Raw genomic sequence first — 22,404 nt, 5'->3', positions numbered from 1 at the left:
ACATGTGAAGACACAGCTCCAAATCCTTACCGGCCCCACACCACTGAGTTCCGTTCTTGGCTCTTAGCCTATGCTGTCATATGGCATTCTGCTTCTTAGAGGGATTATATATCAACTGGTATGAGATGTGTTTTGTGGAGCCAGGACAATAACTTTAGTATTAGACCACCCCTCTGCCACCCCAACTCCTCAGCTAGGTTATAAACTTCTTAAAAGTTGGGAGTGTGGAGGTTCTTAGATTTCTGGATGTCCACTAAGTATTTTGCTTTACATACTGTAGGTGCTCAATAAAAATAATGTGGGTGACATTAGTGGCTAATCCCAAGAAAAACCCAAACCATAGTGACAGGAATAGGGGCTTCAAATGACCAAAAAATGAGGGACCAGACTAAATGTTGATGAGCAAACTGAACTTTAATTTGCTTACCTGAAAGGCTTGCTCTTCATTATTGGCATAGGCCACAGCTATTTACACAGAATCATTGTACAAGATTTACAGCAAGATGCTACACTAGGGAACAGACTAGGGAATAAAGCTCTGAAATCAAAGTGTAAGCAGAAATCTGAAGGTATGTGTACAAGGAAGGATAAGGGCCAAATCATGAGCGAGGCTGGTGAGGTAGACATGAGGGAGGAAGAGGAAACATCCAACCACTTGTGGTGCAGAGATATGAGGGAAGAGTCCACTGGCACATAGTATTAAAATTATGTTTGGAGTTTGAAGGAGGAAAAATCTGCCATAAGCCACCTCTGTGAGAAAAAAGAAGGCAGTTAGAACCTTACAGACCAAACCTTATACCTCCCCTACCAAAAGGTAATTCTGCTGATTAAATCCCTGGATAGAAGAATGAGAAGGTTAAAAAAAGAAAGAGAGAGAGAGATGCATGGACACAGAACCTTAAATAGACATAACAGACACAAAGTAAATACATTCAAGAGAGACACAGACAAAGACAGAGGAAAAGAACAGAAGCTCAGGCACATCTAGAAATTAGACACATCCTATTAACTTCACGAGTCACCTTTCCTTACCTCATCTTCCCCAAAGCTCTTCCTCCACCCCTAAATCTCTGAATTTCTAACTTCAACCAAAGAGTAGAATTCGAATGAGGCTGGTACATGGGGGACGATCTAAGATTCCATCTCACCAATTCAGGTCCCCTCCTTATCCTGCACCAGAAGGTCAGGGCTTGAGTCGTAGCCAGGGATAGATTAGGGTGAGAATAGACAGGATGGAGGACACGAGGCCACAAAGCCCCACAATCCCAGGGCCACAGCGCCAGAGGCCTAGTTTGTCCAGTGGAATGAAGAGATCACAGGCATTTCTGACCACATCTAGCAGAAGTGGGGGATGACCTCTAAGGACTCGAGCCAGGAGCAGGACTTGCAGCCGAAGTTTCAGAGCCAGCTGGGGCAGACCTCCTCCTGGAGTCCCTGGTCCCCCAAGTCCCCCAGTTTCACTTCCTCCGGGGACTCCTCCTCCAGAACCTTTCAGTCGCCGGCTACAAGCTGAAGACTCTTGCTCCATCAGTAGGCGAATCTCATAAGCATCACGGCTCAAATTCATGATGAGGGAAAACAAATAGTACCTGATACACAGAGCAAAAGGGTCAGTAAGGGCATGGATACCTACTTAACATATCCAACATCACATTTTAACATTGTCTTTTCCTGTAGCACAAAGAGATTACACATTAGATCATCAGAAGTAAAGTGAATGCTATTACCCCTATCAGAAATGTCCTCCCTTGAGGACACTATGCTAAGCAAAACAAGCCAGACACAGAAAGACAAATACTGCATAATCTCACTTATAGGTGGAAGCTAAAATAAGGCGGGGCGTGGTGGCTCATGCCTGTAATCCCAGCACTTTGGGAGGCCGATGCAGGTGGATTACCTGAGGTCAGGAGTTTGAGACCAGCCTGGTCAACATGGCAAAACCCCGTCCCTAATAAAAATACAAAAATTGGCCAGGTGTGGTGGCCAGGTGTGGTAGCCAGCGCCTGTAATCCCAGTTACTCGGGAGGCTGAGGCATGAGAATTGCTTGAACCCAAGAAGCAGAGGTTACAGTGAGCCGAGATCTCACCACTGCACTCTGGCCTGAGCAACAAAGAAAGATTCTGTATCAAAAAAAAAAGGGCTAACTCAGAGGCACAGAATAGAATGGGGGTTGCCAGGGGTTGGGGAGTGGGGGAAATAGGAAGATATTGGTCAAAGTGTACAATTTCAGTTATGCAAGATCAATAAGTTCTGGAGATCTAATGTACAACATTGTGACTACAGTTAACAATACTGTATTGTATACTTGAAATTTGCCAGGAGGGTAGATCTTAAGTGTTCTTACCATAAAAGAAAAAAGGTAATTATGCGAGATGATGGATATGTTAATTAGCTTGACTGTGGTGATCACGTCACAACATACATGTACAAACATCGAGCTATAACTCCTTAAATATATATAATTTATATTTGTCAATTATGTCCCAATAAAAATGAAGAAACACAGTCCTCCCACCATTCTATAACTAATACATGTTTATGTGCGCCTTAAGATCCTGTTTTAAACTTCATGAGCATCATGAAATCTTCCAAGGTCAATCTCAAACTTCATTTTCCACTTGGCAACACACACACACACACTCACACACACACTCTCTCTCTACTTGACCTATAACAAGGCAAACTTGTTTTGAAAGAACAAATTTCAGTTGTTTCAGAGACTCAAACATATTAAAGGTGATCTAAATCCAATCCCTATTTCTTTAAAAAAAAAAAAAAAAAGTGGCCCAGAGGTTTAATTGCCAAATGTGTTAAATTATAAATTTCTTCAGTAAAAAAATCCATGCTTTTTATTTGCAATCCAATCTGACAATGGTGGTCTGTACTCAATAACTTGATCTACCTTCAAAGTATATCCTGAATCCAACCACATCTCTCTATCACACCCCACCGCCATACTCTAAGCCACTAACATCTCTTGTCTGGACTTCTGCTTTAGTGTTTTAACTGGTCTCACTGTGGCCATTCTTGCCCCACCCCCAACAATCTATTTTCATATAGTAGCTAGCATAAACATAAATCACATCACTACTTCCCTTCTTAAAACTCTCCATGGTTGACCAGGCACGGTGGCTCACGCCTATAATTTCAGCACTTTGGGAGGCCAAGGCAGGCGGACCATGAGGTCAGGAGTTTGAGACCAGCCTGACCAATGTGGTGAAACCCTGTCTCTACCAAAAATACAAACATTAGCCAGGCGTGGTGGCACGTGCCTATAATCCCAGCTACTCAGGAGGCTGAGGTAGGAGAATTGCTTGAACCTGGGAGGTGGAGGTTGCAGTAAGCTGAGATTGCACCATTGCACTCCAGCCTGGGCAACAGAGCAAGACTCCATCTCAAAAAAAAAAGAAAAACAAATAAACAAACAAACAAAAAAACACAGCTTGTCATGGTTTTCTTCCTATCACATTCATAATAAAATGTAAATACCTTAGAGAGGCTTACAGGACTCAACATCTGGTCCCTACCCCTCTAACTTTACCTTGTATCATTCTTTCCTTCAATCATTATGCGCCAACCATGTTGGTTTCTTTCTACATTTTAATTTCATCATGCTTGTTCTTGCCTTAGGACCTTTGCACTACCTATTCCCTCTACCTGGAATATTCTCCCTCCAAAATCCTCACATAGCTAGTTCTTTCTTGCTCTTCAGGTATGAGCTTAAATATCACCTCTTCGGAGAGGCCTTCCCTTATCCCTAAATCTAAAGCACTGAATCAGTTACTCTCTACTCCATAACCCTGTTTTAATTTCCTGCATAACACTTACCAGTATCTGATATTTTAATTTATTGTTTATTTATATTTATCTCATCCCATTACAAGGTAAGTTCCAGAGGAGCAGAGGCCTTGTTTGTCTTTAACCACTGTACCCCTGTATGTAGACTGATGCCTACCATATGGTAAGAGCTCAGTAAGTATCTGTTGGATGAAATGAATAAATATAACATACAGACTCCTTTAGGGAGTTGCTTTTCCATACTGCTCCAGCCATGCCTCTGCTCCCACCCCTCATACATCATAAGCCATGTTATAGTTGTAAATCACTGAGAAAGATGAAGGGAAAAGCAAGGTTAATATAACGAAAAAGTACAATCATAGGAAAACAAAAAACAAATACAGATAATATGTTAGGGAATTTTACTCCCACATCGTATTTCTCCCTACCTTCATTGTCAGCTACCTCCTTTGTCCAAGCCAACGTCATCTCTTGCTCATATTAGGGCATCTCCTCCTCTCTTGCCCCACTGCAATCCATTTTCTTTTCTTTTCTTTCTTTTTTTTTTTTTTTTTTTGAGATGGAGTCTTGCTTTTGTCACCTAGGCTGGAGTGCAATAGCACAATCGCAGCTCACTGCAACCTCTGCCTCCCAGGTTCAAGCAAGTCTCCTGCCTCAGCCTCCCGAGTAGCTGGGATTACAGGTGCCCGCCGCCACACCTGGTTAATTTTTGTAATTTTAGTACAGACGGGGTTTTGCCATGTTGGCCAGGTTGGTCTTGAACTCCTGACCTCGTGATCCCCCAACCTCGGCTTCCCAAAGTGCTGGGATTACAGGTGTGAGCCATCGCGCCTGGCCTGCAATCCATTTTCAACATCTCAGAAAGAGATGTCCTTTAAACACAATTTGAATCAAGTAATTTCCCTGCTCAGAATCCTTCAATAATGTTCCATTGTAGGATAAATAAAACAAGCATTAACTAAAAGGCCCTATATGAAAGGTCTGGTACCTGTCTACCTCTCAAATTTGAACTGATGGACTCAATACTGTCAATCACACTGGCTTTCTATTTCTCTAATTCCCTGAAGTCTTAGTTCAAAGCCTTACTTAGAATGTGCTATTTTCTCTGTTTGGAAATGTCTTTTCTGCTACTGTTGGCTTTGTCTAACTCCTCCTACTCAGACATCAGGTCTGAACTAAAATATTGCTTTCTCAAAGAGTTTTTTCCCGATTTTTCAATCTAAATTAGCTCCCCTTGTGATATTCTTTCATAATACTGCATACTTTCCCACAAATATATATGAGAAGTTATTCATTGTAGTATCTAACTCCCCCACTAAACTGGAAGCTTCATGGGAACAGGCACATAGGCAGATTATCTGTTTAGCTCTTTGCTTTATCCCCTGCCCCACAGTAAGCATCTAATAAATATTTTTGGAATGAATGAGTAAGCAGGTAGTGAGGGGGAATAACTTGTGGTATAGAAGCACAATTAAAGTGATATAATATCTTACCTTGCACAATATTAGTCATTCATTATGGAAGATCATCTGTCTTCCATCTCCCCCCATTTGATATTCTCCAATAGTTTAAGATCTAACTGAAGACTGGAAGCCAAGTGACTGATCAAGACTTATAATACTCTGGAAAGATGCTAAGAGATCTTTCCCTCACATAAGACAAGCTATGCAATATAGAGGCTACAAAAAAAAAAAAAAATCTTGAAGGAGAAAAGGATATCAAACCTGAATGAACGCTGGGCCCACTTCTCCTGATCCACACGGGGAGCCAGTCCAGACTTTCCAGCCCACAGGACATTGTCACAGGCAAAGTACAAGGCTCGATTGAGGTGACTAACAGTGATGCAGAATCTCAGGACAACATCTGATAGGTGAACAGCTCTTTTGGCTGACTCAAGGGCATCTGCTGAGTTACCCAGGCGTAGAACTTGTGAAGATTAGAAAGGGAAAGCAAGGATTTGTAAGTAGAGAGGCAGATAGCAAGAAACAGAAACAGAGAAAGCAAGAAGGCAAAAGTTGAGCAATAATAACAATGTTTTTGAAGAGCAGAAACAGGCTGGACGCGGTGGTTCAAGCCTGTAATTCCAGCACTTTGGGAGGCCGAGGTGGTTGGATCACCTGAGGTCAGGAGTTTGAGACCAGCCTGGCCAATACGGTGAAACCCCATCTCCACTAAAAATACAAAAATTAGCCCGGCATGGTGGTGGGCACCTGTAGTCCCAGGTGCTCAGGAGGCTGAGACAGGAGAATTGCCTGAACCTGGGAGGCAGAGGTTGCAGTGAGCCGAGATTGGGCCACTGCACTCCAACCTGGACGAGAGACTCTGTCTCAAAAAAATAAAAGATAAAGAGAAGAAACACTTCATTTTTCAATTTCAAATTTAATTTTTGTGCCAGTTTAGTTTTCTCAAACTTGCCCCATTCTCTCCAACCCTCCTAATTACTTCCGTACCCCTGCTCTCTTATCTCAACTTGACACATGCAGAGGCTAAGTGCAGAGCCAAATGAGAAAGAAGAACAGGCAGAGAGGGTACAGGAAGGAGGGACCAAGGAAGGAGAGCTGGGGATGGAGGAAGGGTTGGGGGATAAAAGGAAAGACAGAGTTACTTACGCTTTCTTCCAAGGCTCAGGTGGCCCTCCAGCTGTCGAATCTGTTTCTGTAACTCAGGACTGGCTCCATGCCTTTGCAGCGCATGGCCAAGAAGAGAGCAAGCATACTGGGCGGCCCTAGAGGAGAGGGCAGGCAAGGTAAGGTGGAGACCTCCCTTACCTTCCGCTCAAAATTACCCTCCAAAAGGCACAGACTTCCCCCTTTCCCAGTTTGAGACCACTCCCCTTCCTCCTCCATGCCCATATCTCACCACTTCTCCAGGTCAGAGGAAGGGAAAGGCATAAGGAGAAAAGAGTCTAGACAGGGGTGGGGAACACTATTGAATGCTGAGCAAGTAAGAGATTTGACAATGATGAGGCCGGAAGGGGCCAGTGCAGGCCGCAGGGTCCATCACAAGCACATCAGCGTGAGTATGTATGTGATCGATGAGGGGAGGCAGACAGTTGGAGGGCATTTTATTCCTCAGAACAGGTGAACTAAGAGATTTCAAGGCCCTCTGGCTGAATGGAGACCAAACGCCAGGACGGACGCAGAGTTCCCGAATGGCAGCACGGTGTGGGGACATGGAAACTGGGAGTGCCTCCTCATCTCTGGGGGCAGAGTCCAGGGCTATCCACCGTGAGGTGAATGCTCCTCATTCTATCAACGCTCAGTGAGAACACTGTCGGTCTTATGTGGACACAGCAACCCTGAGTGGCCTCCCCGCTGACCCACTCATGCCTCAGTTTCCCCATCTCTTCCGCGAGCGGAAAGGAATCATCTCAACAGCGGCTCAAATCTGCGCCTCACGGTCCGTTCGGGCCCCCGTAGCCAGAGTTGACCCTTCTTGACCCCCCTGTAGCCTGAACTGATTTCGCCTCACTAGAGTCTTCCTCTGCCCATCCCTCCCCCGCCCCACCCCCATTCCTATTCGGGCCGCACCTACACAGCCGCTCCCGGGCTTGGCTCTGAGCACTGAAGCGGACCCAGGCGTCCATGACAGCGGTAGCCCAGGCTCCGCGGCCCCGCTCCCGCCCCACTTCCCGCCCCTAGTCACGCCTCCTGCGCGACCCAACGGTGCCTCGCGAGGGACAAACAATATCAGAAAAGAAAGCGAGTGGAGCTTGCCCTCGAAGCGGAATTTCAGGACGCGAAACGCGTGTCTTTTGAGCCTACATCTGCGTATTATTGTGCGTGTCTCTGTCAGAGGGTCTCCTTATCAGACGATCTCCACTCCCTAGCACGCCTCCAGCGGCACATTCTTCTTTAAATATTCAGGACCAAGGGCGGGGCCTGCAGGGGTCGGGGCGGGGCGAGAAAGCGCCGCAGTGAACTCCACGCCTTGGAGGCCAGGATAGGTGTGCGCCCGGCAGAACTTCCCAAATACACATGCACGCAGGCTCTGACTGAATCCAGGGCTGTAGGGGCTAAAGAGGTCTAGGGCAGTAGAAACCCGAAGCCCAGGCTGGTCTTTCCAAGGAAAAAGGAGCGTGACTGGTACCAGATCTTCGTTCCCTGCAGAACCTTGACAGTTGGACAAGTGACCTCCTCCAGAACAGATGGAGAGTCTCCAGAAGCAGAGGCTTTAGTGAACGAAGTTCGCAATAATCAGCTCCAGATCCTGAAAAGGTGGGAGAAGAATCAGTGGCCAGAGCTAACCGCTTCATACCCACACTGCATCCTCCTCAGTTTCTCTCCAGGCCACCATGTCTGCAGGCAACGGCACCCCTTGGGGGTCAGCAGCGGGGGAGGAGGTCTGGGCTGGATCAGGAGTGGTGGTGGAGGGCTCAGAGCTGCCCACCTTCTCGGCAGCAGCCAAGGTCCGAGTGGGAGTGACCATTGTGCTGTTTGTTTCTTCGGCTGGAGGGAACCTCGCCGTCCTGTGGTCAGTGACACGGCCGCAACCCAGCCAGCTCCGCCCCTCTCCGGTCAGGAGACTCTTTGCCCATTTAGCAGCTGCCGACTTACTAGTCACTTTTGTGGTTATGCCCCTAGATGCCACCTGGAATATCACCGTTCAATGGCTGGCCGGGGACATCGCATGTCGGACACTCATGTTTCTGAAACTAATGGCCATGTATTCTGCAGCTTTCCTGCCTGTGGTCATTGGACTGGACCGCCAGGCAGCAGTACTCAACCCGCTTGGATCCCGTTCAGGTGTAAGGAAACTTCTGGGGGCAGCCTGGTGACTTAGTTTCCTGCTTGCCTTGCCCCAGGTGAGTGACCTAGGACTCAGGACCGGGCAGGACAGGGATTTGGGTCCGTAGCATGAGTTAAAGGGTGCGCTTGGGGGCCATTAATTAAAGGGTGCGCTTGGGGGCCATTAATTCTCAGGAAGTAAGCCTCTGCTTTTTATTTTTTTTGTGCCGGCTCACTGCAACCTCCGCCTCCTGGATTCAAGCAAGTCTCCTGCCTCAGCCTCCCGAGAAGCTACAGGCGCCCGCTACCACGCCCGGCTAATTTTTGTATTTTTAGTAGAGGCGAGGTTTCACCATGTTGGCCAAGTGGTCTCCATCTTTCGACCTCGTGATCCGCCCGCCTCAGCCTCCTAAAGTGCTGAGATTACAGGCGTGAGGCACCGTGCCTGGCTACCTCTGCTCTCTTCTGTAAGATTATTTGCATGTTAATTTACATCTGTTAAGAGCCTGCCTTTTATAAGCAGTATCCTCTATTTGTGCCTCTTCCATTAGCTCTGTTTTACTACACTTGGCTTCTGCATCTCTGCATCCTTCCAATCTCACCTCCTTCAGATTGGGGCAGGGAAGAAAAACAGAAAAACATACATGGGGGTCTATGAAGAGAGTGAAGTCAGTGGTTTGGGTAAAACTTTGTGGTACTCATTTATCCATTCAAAAAGTAATATGCATCTCCAGGGCCACTCAAATTTTGCTAAGGATAGGGTAGCAAAATTCTGCCTTCAGGAAATGTATTGACTAGTGCAGGAAACAAAGAAATTAGGCAATTACAATATAGTGTATTCAAAAGTGTTATGCTAAAGGAGCTAAAGAAGACAATGGGGGTGGGGAGCAGAGAGGGGTGTCTGACACAGCCGTGCAGTCAGGAACAGCTTTCCAGATGTTAATGTTTGATTCTTCAGAGATAGGTGTTAGACCAATTAAAATAGGAGAAATGCTAGGGAAGATGGAGGATAGAGGATCTCAATGCTGCTAAAAGCTGAGGACTAGTTAATGGTGAGTAATGAGCTGAGAGGGGAAGAGCGAGCCAGATCACAAATAATAAAATTGTACTTTATCCTGAGTGCAGTGGAGACACTAAAGAGAGTGACATAACCAAATTTGTGTTTTTTACTGACTTTATTGTCGAATGAGTGTTAAAATTGGAAAGAGGCGAGCATCTGAACCTGAATACTAGGTTAATCAAATCTCAAAGCAAATCTAATACTGAAAAGGAACTAGAAATCTAGGTGGGAAAAAAGCTAAATACAAAGCAATTCCTTCAAGGCAAAAACCACTATCACTATCATGGGGTTGGGGGGCAGGATAGAGCAGCATCTCTGAGACTATAGGATTAGAATTATGTCTAGAAGGAGGCCAAGAAGGGTCTAGGATTTGTTTCTGGAATGATAATATATTATACTGATTTAAGATTTGATCCTTACTTACATCCTCAATTATTAGAAATATAACTACTAGAAGTTAGTCTGACTATACTCCTAAGAACAAAGAAAGGCCTGGTGGCTCAAGCCTGTAATCGCAGCATTTTGGAAGGCCAAGGCGGGTGGATCACTTGAGGTCAGGAGTTCAAGACCAACCTGGCCAACATGATGAAACCCCATCTCTACTAAAAATACAAAAATTAGCCCGGTGTAGTGGTGAGCACCTGTAATCTCAACTATTCAGCAGGCTGAGGCATGAGAATTTCTTGAACCTGGGAGGTGGAGGCTGCAGTAAGCCAAGACTGCACCACTGCACTCTGGCGTGGGTGACAGAGCCAGACTCTGTCCGGGGAGATAAAAAGAGAAAACTAATACTTCTAATATGTTGCAAACAAGACCTTTACCAATCCAAGTGTTAAAATAAGCCTGTTGCTACAGTGCCATTTACAATTAGGTTTGCTTACATAAAGCAAATTTTACATGTAGACTGGGAATTAGAAGACTTTTTGTTTCAGTTTGCCTGTTTTGTTTTTTTCTGAGTCTCGGCTCTACTGCTAACTAGCTATATGATTTTGGCTAAGGCACTTGAAATCCATGGACCACAAGATGATGCAATGGGAAATGAATTTCATCCTTTCTTATGGCCTGACAATCTGACAATATTTGCAATCTCTATTTGTTTCAATGGCAAACTGATTGTGACATGTATGATACATGTGCAAAAGGTGAAATTTTTTGGTTCCAAATTAGTATCCTTCTGGGTAAATTCTGCCTTGCCCATATGCTGTAGTTGTAGTTAAAATATTAGTGTTAATAAAATAAAAAATTTAATAATGTCACGTTAGTGTGGTAAGGGCTTAGGAGTCCTTAGGGGTACGACTGGGGTAGTTAGAAATTACTTATTTTGGCCGGGCGCGGTGGCTCAAGCCTGTAATCCCAGCACTTTGGGAGGCCGAGACGGGTGGATCACGAGGTCAGGAGATCGAGACCATCCTGGCTAATACGGTGAAACCCCGTCTCTACTAAAAAATACAAAAAACTAGCCGGGCGACGTGGCGGCGCCTGTAGTCCCAGCTACCCGGGAGGCTGAGACAGGAGAATGGCATGAACCCGGGAGGCGGAGCTTGCAGTGAGCTGAGATCCGGCCATAGCACTCCAGCCTGGGTGACAGAGCGAGACTCCGTCTCAAAAAAAAAAAGAAATTACTTATTTTTGTAGGCTTGTTCCCAAGTTATCAGCAGTTGAAAGGGATGTTTCTACAGTACATGGTAAATGGTAATAAAATAGGAGAGAGGAAAGATCAAAGCAAGGCTTGGACCAAACTATGAATCCAAGAGCTTTGACTATTTTTTTTTTTTTTGGAGACAGAGTCTCACTCTGTCACCCAGGCTGGAGTGCAATGGCACAATCTCAGCTCACTGCAAGCTCCGCCTCCCGGGTTCACGCCATTCTCCTGCCTCAGCCTCCTGGAGTTCCCGAGTAGCTAGGACGACAGGCGCCTGCCACCACTAATTTTTTTTATCTTTAGTACAGACAGGGTTTCACCATATTAGCCAGGATGGTCTCGATCTCCTGACCTCGTGATCCGCCCGCCTCAGCCTCCCAAAGTGCTGGGATTACAGGCATAAGCCACTGTGCCCAGCCAGCTTTGACTATTTTTATACTCCTCACAATTCTCATGTACTTCTTAGGCATAGCACAAAAACAAAAACAAATTATAAATATATGAATGCAAGAGATGGGAAGAGGAAAGAACATTTTCCGAGTAGCTCAGAGTAGCCTGATCATAACTCCAAACAGTTCACAAAACTCTGTCTTAGGCTGAAACTATTCATCTTTCCTAAATGTCCCTCATGTCTGCTAAAATCACTGTCCCAAATGCCTTGTATCTAGGAATCTGATACCTACTGAGCTTACCTTTTATCAAATTAATAGTGACTCAATCTGCATTACTGGAACCCAGGCACTTTAACCTTGTAGCTCTAAATGGAAATAGTTTTTACTGATTCAATTGGAAAACCCAGCAATTTAACAAAAAGGGGGAGGGGCAGCCCAATAGCATTTGGAAAATGTTAAATTTTATTATTTAACGTTCTTTACCATTATAGTTACTGCACATAAGACTATTACTACTAAAGGTCACTTCAGAGTCACTGCAAAATGGCCTGGAATTTTGGCAGCACCCATTTTACACAGTTTTTCTTTTTCCACAAAATAACAGACATACCAGGAAAATCATTTCAGCTAAAAATATGAGTGAGGTGGTAGAAATATCATCCCTTATAAAGCGCAGTGTTAGAACAGTACTTGAGAAGGCGGGATTGTTTTAAGTTCCGAGATTTAACAAATTCACTGCTCAGCATCATATTCAAGCCTAAAAGGAAGACAGGATTTCAAGATATATTTCCAACCTCTTTAACATGGCACCATGGATGAACTGTTTTTCAGCACTGTGCTGGTTCACTTGGAATTAAGGATGAATTGGGAGGAGACAGTATGACACAGGTGGGTAGGTTGGGTGGTGAGGGGAACCAGTTCTAATAGTCCTGAACTCCACTCCAGCTGTTCCTGTTCCATACCGTCCACCGAGCTGGCCCAGTCCCTTTCACTCAGTGTGTCACCAAAGGCAGCTTCAGGGCTCGATGGCAAGAGACCACCTATAACCTCTTCATCTTCTGCTGCCTCTTTCTGCTGCCACTGACTGCCATGGCCATCTGCTATAGCCGCATTGTCCTCAGTGTGTCCAGCCCCCAGACAAGGAAGGGGAGTCATGGTGAGACTCCAATTCCCAGGCCTTAATCCTTAACCCTAGACCTGTTGCCTCTAGCATCATTTATCTACCTACCTAATAGCTATCTACCAGTCACTAAACTGTGTTGAGATCCTAACCATATGTCTAGCACCTGATGCTAATTTAATTGAATCCTTTCAATTATAAATAGCTGAGTTAGCTGGACAAGGACTAGGGAGGCAATCAGTATTATTTATTCTTGAACACCATCAAGTCTTAAAGTAGACTGGGTGGCTTCACATTTCTATCATAATCCATGGGGGTAAGAGATCATATAGTCCCAGGTTGGGAAGGGGAAAAGGGTTTGCAGCATTCTCCTCCTTGTAGGAGGCGAGCTCTGTGTCACTAGCTATGCCCCTCCATCAATTCATCCTATACTCAGTTCAGAAGCTTAGAGTCTGAATTACAGTATATTTTCTAAATTCCTAGCCCCTGCTGGTGAATTTGTCCTCCGCCGCTCCTTTGACAATCGTCCCCGTGTTCGTCTCTGGGCCCTGAGACTGGCCCTGCTTATCTTGCTGACCTTCATCCTCTGCTGGACACCTTATTACTTACTGGGTCTGTGGTACTGGTTCTCCCCCACCATGCTAACTGAAGTCCCTTCCAGCCTGAGCCACATCCTTTTCCTTTTTGGCCTCCTCAATGCTCCTTTGGATCCTCTCCTCTATGGGGCCTTCACACTTGGCTGCTGAAGAGGGCACCAAGAACTTAGTATAGACTCTTCTAAAGAAGGGTCTGGGAGAATGCTCCAACAGGAGATTCATGCCCTTAGACAGCAGGAAGTACAAAAAACTGTGACATCAACAAGCGCAGGAGAAACAGAAGACATTTCTATAACATCTATCTGATCCTAACAGAGTGTATAGGAACAATATAATAAGTCTTTAATACCATAAGATCTTAACATCTCACTTCTACTCCTGCTCTCCTAGTTCCCCCAAAAAAGAAATACTGACCAGTGTCTACTTTAAACCCTACCTGAAACTTGAGACTGTATCTAGTATAGAAATTCACATAACCAACCCAGGCAACACAGCAAGACCCCATCTCTACAAAAATATTAAAAATTTAGCCAGGCATGGTGGCATGTGCCTGTAATCCCAACTACTAGGGAGGGTGAGGCAGAAGGATGGCTTGAGCCCAGGAGTTTGAAGCTGCAGTGAGCTATGATCACGCAGCTGCACTCCAGCATGGGGAACACAGCAAGACTCTATCTCAAAAAAAAAAGAAATAGGCTGGGCGCGGTGGCTCAAGCCTGTAATCCCAGCACTTTGGGAGGCGGAGACGGGCGGATCATGAGGTCAGGAGATCGAGACCATCCTGGCTAACACGGTGAAACCCCGTCTCTACTAAAAAATATAAAAAACTAGCCGGGTGAGGTGGCGGGCGCCTGTAGCCCCAGCTACTCGGGAGGCTGAGGCAGGAGAATGGCGTAAACCCAGGAGGGGGAGCTTGCAGTGAGCTGAGATCCGGCCACTGCACTCCAGCCTGGGCAACAGAGCAAGACTCCGTCTCAAAAAAAAAAAAAAAAAAAAAATAGAGTTCAGTCCCTAGAATTATCTTCACAATGATCCATACAGCCTTACTATGCTTTAGAACTTTCACTTTTACGATAGGAAAGTAATATTAAATGTAGAAAACAAAAATGGAACATTTATTCGCAACTCAAATACTATGCATATAGGGTAAGAGATTAAATATAAACCAGAAAGTTCCACCCCAGTCCTATTTGTCCAAGACTGCATGGTCAAATGGAATCTTGAAGAGAACACCTGGACAACAGAGGACCTGTCAGCGACGTCTCCGGTCTGGACTTCTGCTGCGTCTTCGGCCTCCTCTGGAGAAAAAGAAGCAGGGAGAAGAGTCCATTAGAGGGACATAATACTACATCCTCATTCTGTTTTGTTCGTATTCCCTTCACCCAGTGTTTGCCCTCTTCATTTTACCTCCTCTTGCCTTTTGGTGGACCCCGAACAAAACACCAGTCAACGCTGATGGGCTGTCCCATCAAATCCTGGCCATTGAGTCCCTCCATAGCAGCCTGGGCCTCCTTGTATGTTTCATACTCAACTAGAGTATACCCCTGGGGAAAGTAAAAAGACAGATATGAAAACCCTCCTATTTCCCCAAGCATCACTGAGTATCTTTTTCCTCAAATCTAAACTCAGGAAAATCTATAAAATTTAAGCAATGAATGTACATCATATATCTGTATATATACAACATGTCTGTCTCTTTGGCGTGTCTGACAAAACATATCCATGTTTTAAATGTCATTGTATTTCAACTTTGCTCTTGGCCAACCACAGCAAACACAGAACTACCAATGCTGTCTAAGGGTTATGAAAGAAAGGAGGCAATAAAGTGTCACTTAGGATACCTTCAGATATCCTGTTCGCCTGTCGAGGTTGAGGTGAATGTTTTTAATTTCCCCATATTCTGCGAATTTGTCGTGTATGTCTTCTTCAGTGGCTTCCTCATGGACTCCAGTGACAAAAAGAATCCAGCCTTCAACAGCTGTTGGGGGACGGGGGGGGGGAAGTTGTATGAGTACATGAGAGAAACGCTTCAAGCAGGCTCACAGGAGTAGAGTGAGTGCGGACTCAGATTGTTTAAGCTATCTCTGAACCCATTCCTACTGCTTAACTATGTTACCGGTTTCTAACTACTACCACAGACACGGATACCTCACAGGTTCCATTATTACTCACAGCGTTGTGGTCCGGGTTCATCGCCATCCTGCTCCACGCTGTCATAATCCTCACGCATCCGCGCTCGGGACCCCTCTTCTGTAAGGGACACACACGAGATCACCGAAAACTCCCCCTTTCTCCCATTGTTCCTATGAGTTGGGTGGGGACTTCAAAACCCGGGGCTCCTGCCCTACTAGCCCACTCTACCCCATTTTCCCCACACTCACCAGAGCCAAAGCCGCGACCCTTCCGTTTCTTCGCTTTTTCTTTCAGTTTGTGAATGCTCTCTGGAGCCCCAGAAGATAAAAGAGTAAGCAACCATGACAGTCATTTGTAACAATCGTTTCTTTCCCAAGACACTGTCTGCAAGCCGACCCAAACCGCCTCCAGTCTCAGTGCCTTCCCGGTCACGCCCTCCCTTCTCCTAAAGGGGGCGGAATCTCTAATCCACCCAAGACCCGGTTCCCCGATTCCCATCCTCACGACCCGGGAGAAAAGAGAGTAAATTTTCCTATTATAGCCTTCTCTCACACCTTCCCCGCTACCGCCGCCCGCCTCCACTGTCCTCACCGTCCCCATCCTCATCCATGGCGAAATCTTCGCCCCCAGCCTCGTGAAGATCTAGCACGTCCGCCATCTCGCCTTCGATCGAGATCTCGTCTGTGCCGCTCAGACACTAGGTACCTCGGGAAACTGTCGCAGAGGGGAAAGGTCGCCAGTCAAGCTGACCAATCAAAGGCTAACTCTAAATCCCTCCCTCTGCACGGTAAAAATACGCAAATTGGGGCGGGCCTAGTTCGGAAAGATGCCGGAAGTATTTCTGTGGCCATCTTGAGCAGGTCGCGAGCTAAATGCTGCCATGTTGGGAGGTGCAGACTACAGGGGTCAGTGGATTGCTCTTAACCGCGGCAGCTGCTGAGAGATACTGTACTATTAACAGTGAGGCCCGGGGTAATTTCCTTATTAGAGGGCTTCTTTATGTCTCTTCGTCCCAAACTGGGAAATGGTCACTGAAGACACCTTTTTCTATCAAAAATCCCAGGCCTGTACCCTGTTCCGAGGCAAGGTGATGTATGATAGGAACGTTTTTAAAAAATAGTTTGATCAGGCCGGGCGCGGTGGCTCAAGCCTGTAATCCCAGCACTTTGGGAGGCCGAGACGGGCGGATCACGAGGTCAGGAGATCGAGACCATCCTGGCTAACACGGTGAAACCCCGTCTCTACTAAAAAAATACAAAAAATTAGCCGGGCGAGATGGCGGGCGCCTGTAGTCCCAGCTACTCGGGAGGCTGAGGCGAGAGAATGGCATAAACCCAGGAGGCAGAGCTTGCAGTGAGCTGAGATCCAGCCACTGCACTCCAGCCTGGGCGACAGAGCGAGACTCCGTCTCAAAAAAAAAAAAAAAAAAAAAAAAAAAGTTTGATCAGCAATACGGGCATAAAGAGCTGCTTCTGGAACGTACTGCAGCACCTAATTTCTCTTCAGGAAACTAACAGACCTGGTTGCAATATGATTGGTGAGACAGATATCAATTTTTTTTTTTTTTAAGATAAAACTCCCTGCCCGTAATCCCAGCTACTCGGGAGGCTGAGGCAGGAGAATCGCTTGAACCCGAGACGGAGGTTGATTAGCTGGGCGTGGTGGAGTGCGCCTGTAATCCCAGCTACTCGGGAGGCTGAGGCCGGAGAATCACTTGAACCCGGGAGACGGAGGTTGCAGCGAGCCGAGATCTTGCCATTGCACTCCAGTCTGGGGGACAAGAGCGAGAATCTGTCTCAAAAAAAAGTGAAAAAGAGTAAAACGAAAAATAAAATTTCAAAGCGATTAGGAGACACTAATTTATTCTCCACGTAGGTAAAGTGATCATTTTAAAAATCAGTTGGTTACATATCTACTAAAAACCCTTTTTGTTGTTTTGAGACAGAGTCTCGCTCTATCACCCAGCCTGAGTGCAGTGGCGGTCTCAGCTCACTGCCACCTCCGCCTCCGGGGTTCAAGCGATTCTCCTGCCTCAGCCTCCTAAGTAGCTGGGACTACAGGCGCGCGCCCCCACACCCGGCTAATTTTTGTATTTTTAGTAGAGACGGGATTTCACCATGTTGGCCAGGCTGCTCTTGAACTCTTGACCTCAGGTGATCCACCAGCTTCTGCCTCCCAAAGTGTTGGGATTACAGGCGTGAGCCACAGCGCCCGGCCTAAAAACCCTTTTTGTTAGAGGGGTCTGGCTATACTACCCAGGCTGGCCTGAAACTCCTGGGCACAAGGGATCCTCTGGCCTCCCAAGCAGCTGGGACTACAGGCATCTAACCCTGCACCCGGTTCTTTTCTTGGCTTTTTGCTGCACTTAAAATAAAATTTTAAACTCACACAGCCTGCTCTGCCTATGTTTTCAACCTGTTCAACCACCATTTTTCTCCATCACCCATGAAGCTCTCCTTGCACTTTTGCCCATCGGTGGTGTGCTCTTTCTCATCCCAGGGCTTTTGCAACTTGTTTGTTTTTTTGTTTGTTTTTGTTTTCAAGACGGGAGTCTCTGTCGCTCAGGCTGGAGTGCAGTGATGCGATCTTGGCTCACTGCAACCTCCGTCTCCTGGGTTCAAGTCTTCTCCTGCCTCAGCCTCCTGAGTAGCTGGGACTACAGGCATGCGGCACCACACCTAGCTAATTTTTGTATTTTTAGTGGATACGGGGTTTCGCCATGTTGGCCAGCCTGGTTTCTAACTCCTGACTTCCGGTCATCCGCCCTTCTCAGCCTCCCAAAGTGCTTGGATTACAAGCATGAGCCACTGCTCCCCGCAGCTTTCTGTTCCTGGTGTTCTTCCTCTAGCTTTTCACATATTGGGTTCCACCTCATTTTTTTTTTTTTTTTTCTTTGAGATGGAGTCTCGCTCTGTCACCCAGGATGGAGTGTGGTGGCGCGATCTCGGCCCACTGCAACCTCCACTTCCTGGGTTCAAGTGATTCTCCTGCCTCAGCCTCCCAAGTAGCTGGGACTTCAGGCACATGCCACCACGCCCAGCTTTTTAAAATTTTTTTAGTAGAGACGGGGTTTCACCATATTGGCCAGGCTGGTCTTGAACTCGTTACCTTGTGATCCACCCACCTTGGCCTCCCAAAGTGCTGGGATTACAGGTGTGAGTCACTACGCCCGGCCGAGTTCGACCTCATTCTTAAGGTCTCAATAGTACTGTCACCCAAAGGGGTCTTCTGTACCCTCCTTTCACTGTGTATTTCCTTCACAGAACTTAAATCAGAATCTTCTTTCTTTTTTTTTTTTTTTTTTTGAGACGGAGTCTTGCTCTGCCACCCAGGCTGGAGTGCAGTGGCCGGATCTCAGCTCACTGCAAGCTCCGCCTCCCGGGTTTACGCCATTCTCCTGCCTCAGCCTCCCGAGTAGCTGGGACTACAGGCGCCCGCCTCGTCGCCCGGCTAGTTTTTTGTATTTTTAAGTAGAGACAGGGTTTCACCTTATTAGCCAGGATGGTCTCGATCTCCTGACCTCGTGATCCGCCCATCTCGGCCTCCCAAAGTGCTGGGATTACAGGCTTGAGCCACCGCGCCCGGCCCTCTTCTTTCTTTCTTTCTTTTTTTTTTTTTTTTTGAGACAGGGTCTTACTCTGTCAACCAGGCTGAGTGCAGTGGTGCAATTATGGCTCACAGCAGCCAACCTCCCAGGCCCAAGTGATTCTCCTGCTTCAGCCTCCTAAGCATCTGGGACTACAGGCATACGCCACTACATGCGGCTAATTTTTTTAAAATCTTTTGTAGAGAGTCTTGCCATGTTGCTTAAGCCAGTCAGAATCTTTAATTATCTTGTTTACTTTCTAACTTGTTTATTGTCTGTTTTTCCCATTAGAATGTAATCCTTATGGCAGAGAGTTATTTATAACTAAAATCCCTAAAGTTTAGCCCAATATCTGGCTCATGGTAGACATCTGATAGATACTTATCGAATGAATGAATATTAGAATGGCAGGATATTCTGTCTGCACGATGCTATGTGACGGGAAAATAAAGCTGGAAATACAGTTTAGGGTCTGCTATGCTAAGGATTCTGGAATTTATCCTATAAGCGAGAAATTTACCTACTTCAAAATATTTGAGTATTAATGGTTTTTAATATTTGCAAATAGTCCCCATACTAGTTTTTGCTTATTATTTTTCCTTAAATAGACTGACTTTAAACATAAATGTATACTGAAAGGAAAATCGATATTTTTCTACTACAAATTCAGATAAAAGCACAACTATTAAAAACTGTTTGCCCATCTATCATCTAAAATCATCTCAGGAACACATATAAAACTGGGAAATGGTAGGCCAGGCATGGTAGCTCATGCCTGTAATCCCAGCACTTTGGGAGGCCGAGGCGGGTGGATAGTTTGAGTTCAGGAGTTCAAGACCAGCCTGGGCAATATAGCAAGACCCATCTCTACAAAAAATTTAAAAAGAATTACTTGGTTGTGGTGGTGTGTGCCTATAGTCCTAGCTACTCTGGAGGTTGAGGTGGGAGGATTCCTTGAGCCTGGGAGGCGGGGTTGCAGTGAGCCAAAATCACACTACTGCATTCCGGCCTGCTCATTAGAATGAGACCCTGTCTCAAAAGAAATTTTTTTTTAAACTCTGGGAAATGCTGCTAAAGGTAAAGATAGTTCAGTGATGGCTTAAGCAAGGGAGTATCACAGTCATAAGTATTTTATAAAGAAATATGACAGTAGTGTGGAGGATGTCAAGAATGGAGGTGAAGACCAGCTAGGAAGCTATTTGTAGTGATCCAGTCTGGAGATGAGAAAGGACCAAACCTAAACTAAGGCAGTAAATATGGACAAAACATATTAGGAGGTAGGCCAGGCACAGTGGCTCACACCTGTAATCCCAGCACTTTGGGAGGCCAAGGTGGGCGGATCACCTGAGGTCAGGTGTTCAAGACCAGCCTGGCCAACATGGTGAAACCCCATCTCTACTAAAAATTTAAAAATTCACCAGGTGTGGTAGTGGGTGCCTGTAATCCCAGCTACTTGGGAGGCTGAGGCAGGAGAATCTCTTGAACTCGAGAGGCAGAGGATGCAGTGAGCTGATACTGCACCATTGTACTGGGCGACAAGAGCAAAACTCCGTCTCAAAAAAAACAACGTACTAGGAGGTAGACTCAACAGTAGTGACTGATTAGATTATGGTAGAGAAGAGTTGAGGGCAGATCTGAGGTGTGTGGCTTAGGTAACAGCATAGATAATAATTCTAATAGATTGGCCGGGCATGGTGGCTCACACCTGTAATCCCAGCACTTTGGGAGGCCGAGGCAATTGGATCACCTGAGGTCAGGAGCTCGAGACCAGCCTGGCCAACATGGTGAAACCTGGTCTCTACTAAAAATACAAAAATTAGCCAGGCGTAGTGGTGGGCGCCTGTAATCCCAGCTACTCGGAAGGCTGAGGCAGGAGAATCACTTGAACCCAGGAGGCAGAGGTTGCAGTGAGCTGAGGTCATGCCATTGCACTCCAGCCTGGGGGACAAGAGCGAGACTTTGTCTCAATAATAATAATAATAATAATAATAATAATAATAATAATTTGAATAATAGATCTAGAGAGTCAAAGAGGAATCAGTAGAGAGAAATGTATTTTATTTTGGATGTTTCAAAGTGGTTTTGTCATATTCAGGTGGTCATGTCCAGTATGTGGAAAGTAAATGTAAAAGCTTAAAACAGGTTGGGGAGGAAGAAATAGATTTGAGAGTCATGTGTATAGTGGAGTTCAAGCCACCATAATGGGTGAGATTGTCAGTGGGAGTAGGTAGAGTTGAGGAGAAAGGGCCAAGGACAAAGCCCAGGTTAAATGTCTGCAGAAAGGGAGGCAGGCTGCCTTGTGCAATCATTTCTACCACCCCAAAAATGCTAATAAAAATTCTTTTTTTTCTGAGACGGAGTCTAGCCCTGATGTCCAAGGCTGAAGTGCAATCACTCAATCTCGGTTCACTGCAACCTCCGCCTCCCAGGTTCAAGTGATTCTCCTGCCTCAGCCTCCCAAGTAGCTGGGATTACAGGCGCCCACCACCACGCCCAGTTAATTTTTTATTTTTTTAGTAGAGATGGGGGTTTCACCATGTTGGCCAGGCTGGTCTCGAGCTCCTGACGTTGTGATCCACCCACCTCGGCCTCCCAAAGTGCTGAGATTGCAGGCGTGAGCCACTGCGCCCGGCCTAAAAATTCTTTTTTAGTATACATGTAAAAGAACAGGGACATTTTAGAGCTTCTCTAATATATAGGTCTCAAGAAAGAGTCAGTCTGGCTCACTAGACAAAAATCTATTTTTAATTGTATAAAATTATACATATAAAATACATAGAATGTACTAAGATGATGAGTAAAATCTTTGACACCAGAAGTGGACAGATCAGGAAACAATTTTTCTCAAGTTATTTGGGATCTTACTGGTTGGTATCTGAGAAACATAATAAATCCAGGAGGTACCAGGACAATTCTTCCCACAACTCACACCCCTTAACCCACACTTCTTCCCAGAGAAGGGAGCACAGGAGAAACAGGAGTGTTGATGAGTGCCAGCTTATAAATATCAATACAAACAGACACACCTGGTATGTCTAGCTGTTTTTGCCTTTACTCCAACCCAACGTGTTTCATGGAATACAAAGATGGGGCTTCTACCCCAGCTCTCTTCTGATTAGTAAGAAAAAAAAAAATGATTGGGCCTGGAGAATTCAAAGAGGCCCATTTCAAACACTAATAAAATTGTAGCTGGATTCCTTACCTCTTATCCAACATGATTTCAAAAGCAAGAAAGTTGCCTTTCATCTTGCCCCTCCCAAATCCAAAGGAGCAAATTATGGCCTATTTCCTAATCTATTTATTTTTATTGTTGTTGTTACACTTGAACTTTCTGTTTGGAACCTAATCTATT

The 22,404-nt window shown here is 45.7% G+C and overlaps 3 protein-coding genes across 6 annotated transcripts; 1 reads left to right on the top strand and 2 right to left on the bottom strand.

Annotated features, from left to right (window-relative positions):
* Window positions 1–393: 393 nt before the first annotated feature.
* PEX11B (peroxisomal biogenesis factor 11 beta) lies at window positions 394–7,761 on the bottom strand. 3 transcript variants are annotated; one of them, XM_030935314.1, is made up of 5 exons: window positions 7,330–7,761; window positions 6,409–6,524; window positions 5,524–5,725; window positions 1,149–1,589; window positions 394–750 (listed from the first exon to the last, which is right to left on the bottom strand). In XM_030935314.1, exons 1-4 carry the CDS (start codon window positions 7,383–7,385, stop codon window positions 1,184–1,186), a joined length of 780 nt encoding a protein of 259 aa, XP_030791174.1. In that variant the 5' UTR covers window positions 7,386–7,761; the 3' UTR covers window positions 394–750; window positions 1,149–1,183. The 3 variants fall into 3 exon arrangements, with proteins under 3 accessions (XP_030791174.1, XP_010372743.1, XP_010372744.1); XM_010374441.2 differs by having other exon boundaries at window positions 396–1,589; window positions 7,330–7,751; XM_010374442.1 differs by lacking the exon at window positions 7,330–7,761 and adding an exon at window positions 6,659–7,153 and having other exon boundaries at window positions 396–1,589.
* Window positions 7,762–8,024: 263 nt separating this feature from the next.
* LOC104671044 (gonadotropin-releasing hormone II receptor-like) lies at window positions 8,025–13,997 on the top strand. The gene is given in 3 exon segments (XM_010374440.2): window positions 8,025–8,603; window positions 12,566–12,776; window positions 13,224–13,997. Coding segments are annotated over 3 exon segments (1,140 nt in total). The 5' UTR covers window positions 8,025–8,093; the 3' UTR covers window positions 13,643–13,997.
* A 428-nt stretch (window positions 13,998–14,425) lies between these two features.
* Window positions 14,426–16,202, bottom strand: RBM8A (RNA binding motif protein 8A). 2 transcript variants are annotated; one of them, XM_010374437.2, is made up of 6 exons: window positions 16,058–16,202; window positions 15,715–15,774; window positions 15,506–15,583; window positions 15,175–15,311; window positions 14,741–14,877; window positions 14,426–14,631 (listed from the first exon to the last, which is right to left on the bottom strand). In XM_010374437.2, the coding sequence occupies exons 1-6, from the start codon at window positions 16,122–16,124 to the stop codon at window positions 14,586–14,588; spliced, it is 525 nt and encodes a 174-aa protein (XP_010372739.1). In that variant the 5' UTR covers window positions 16,125–16,202; the 3' UTR covers window positions 14,426–14,585. The 2 variants fall into 2 exon arrangements, with proteins under 2 accessions (XP_010372739.1, XP_010372740.1); XM_010374438.2 differs by having other exon boundaries at window positions 15,506–15,580.
* Window positions 16,203–22,404: the final 6,202 nt, after the last annotated feature.

This window comes from Rhinopithecus roxellana, chromosome 8, assembly GCF_007565055.1.
Source record: "Rhinopithecus roxellana isolate Shanxi Qingling chromosome 8, ASM756505v1, whole genome shotgun sequence".
NCBI lineage: Eukaryota > Metazoa > Chordata > Mammalia > Primates > Cercopithecidae > Rhinopithecus > Rhinopithecus roxellana.
Note: the sequence above shows the minus strand (reverse complement) of the source record. Positions and strands in the feature narration are given on the sequence as shown.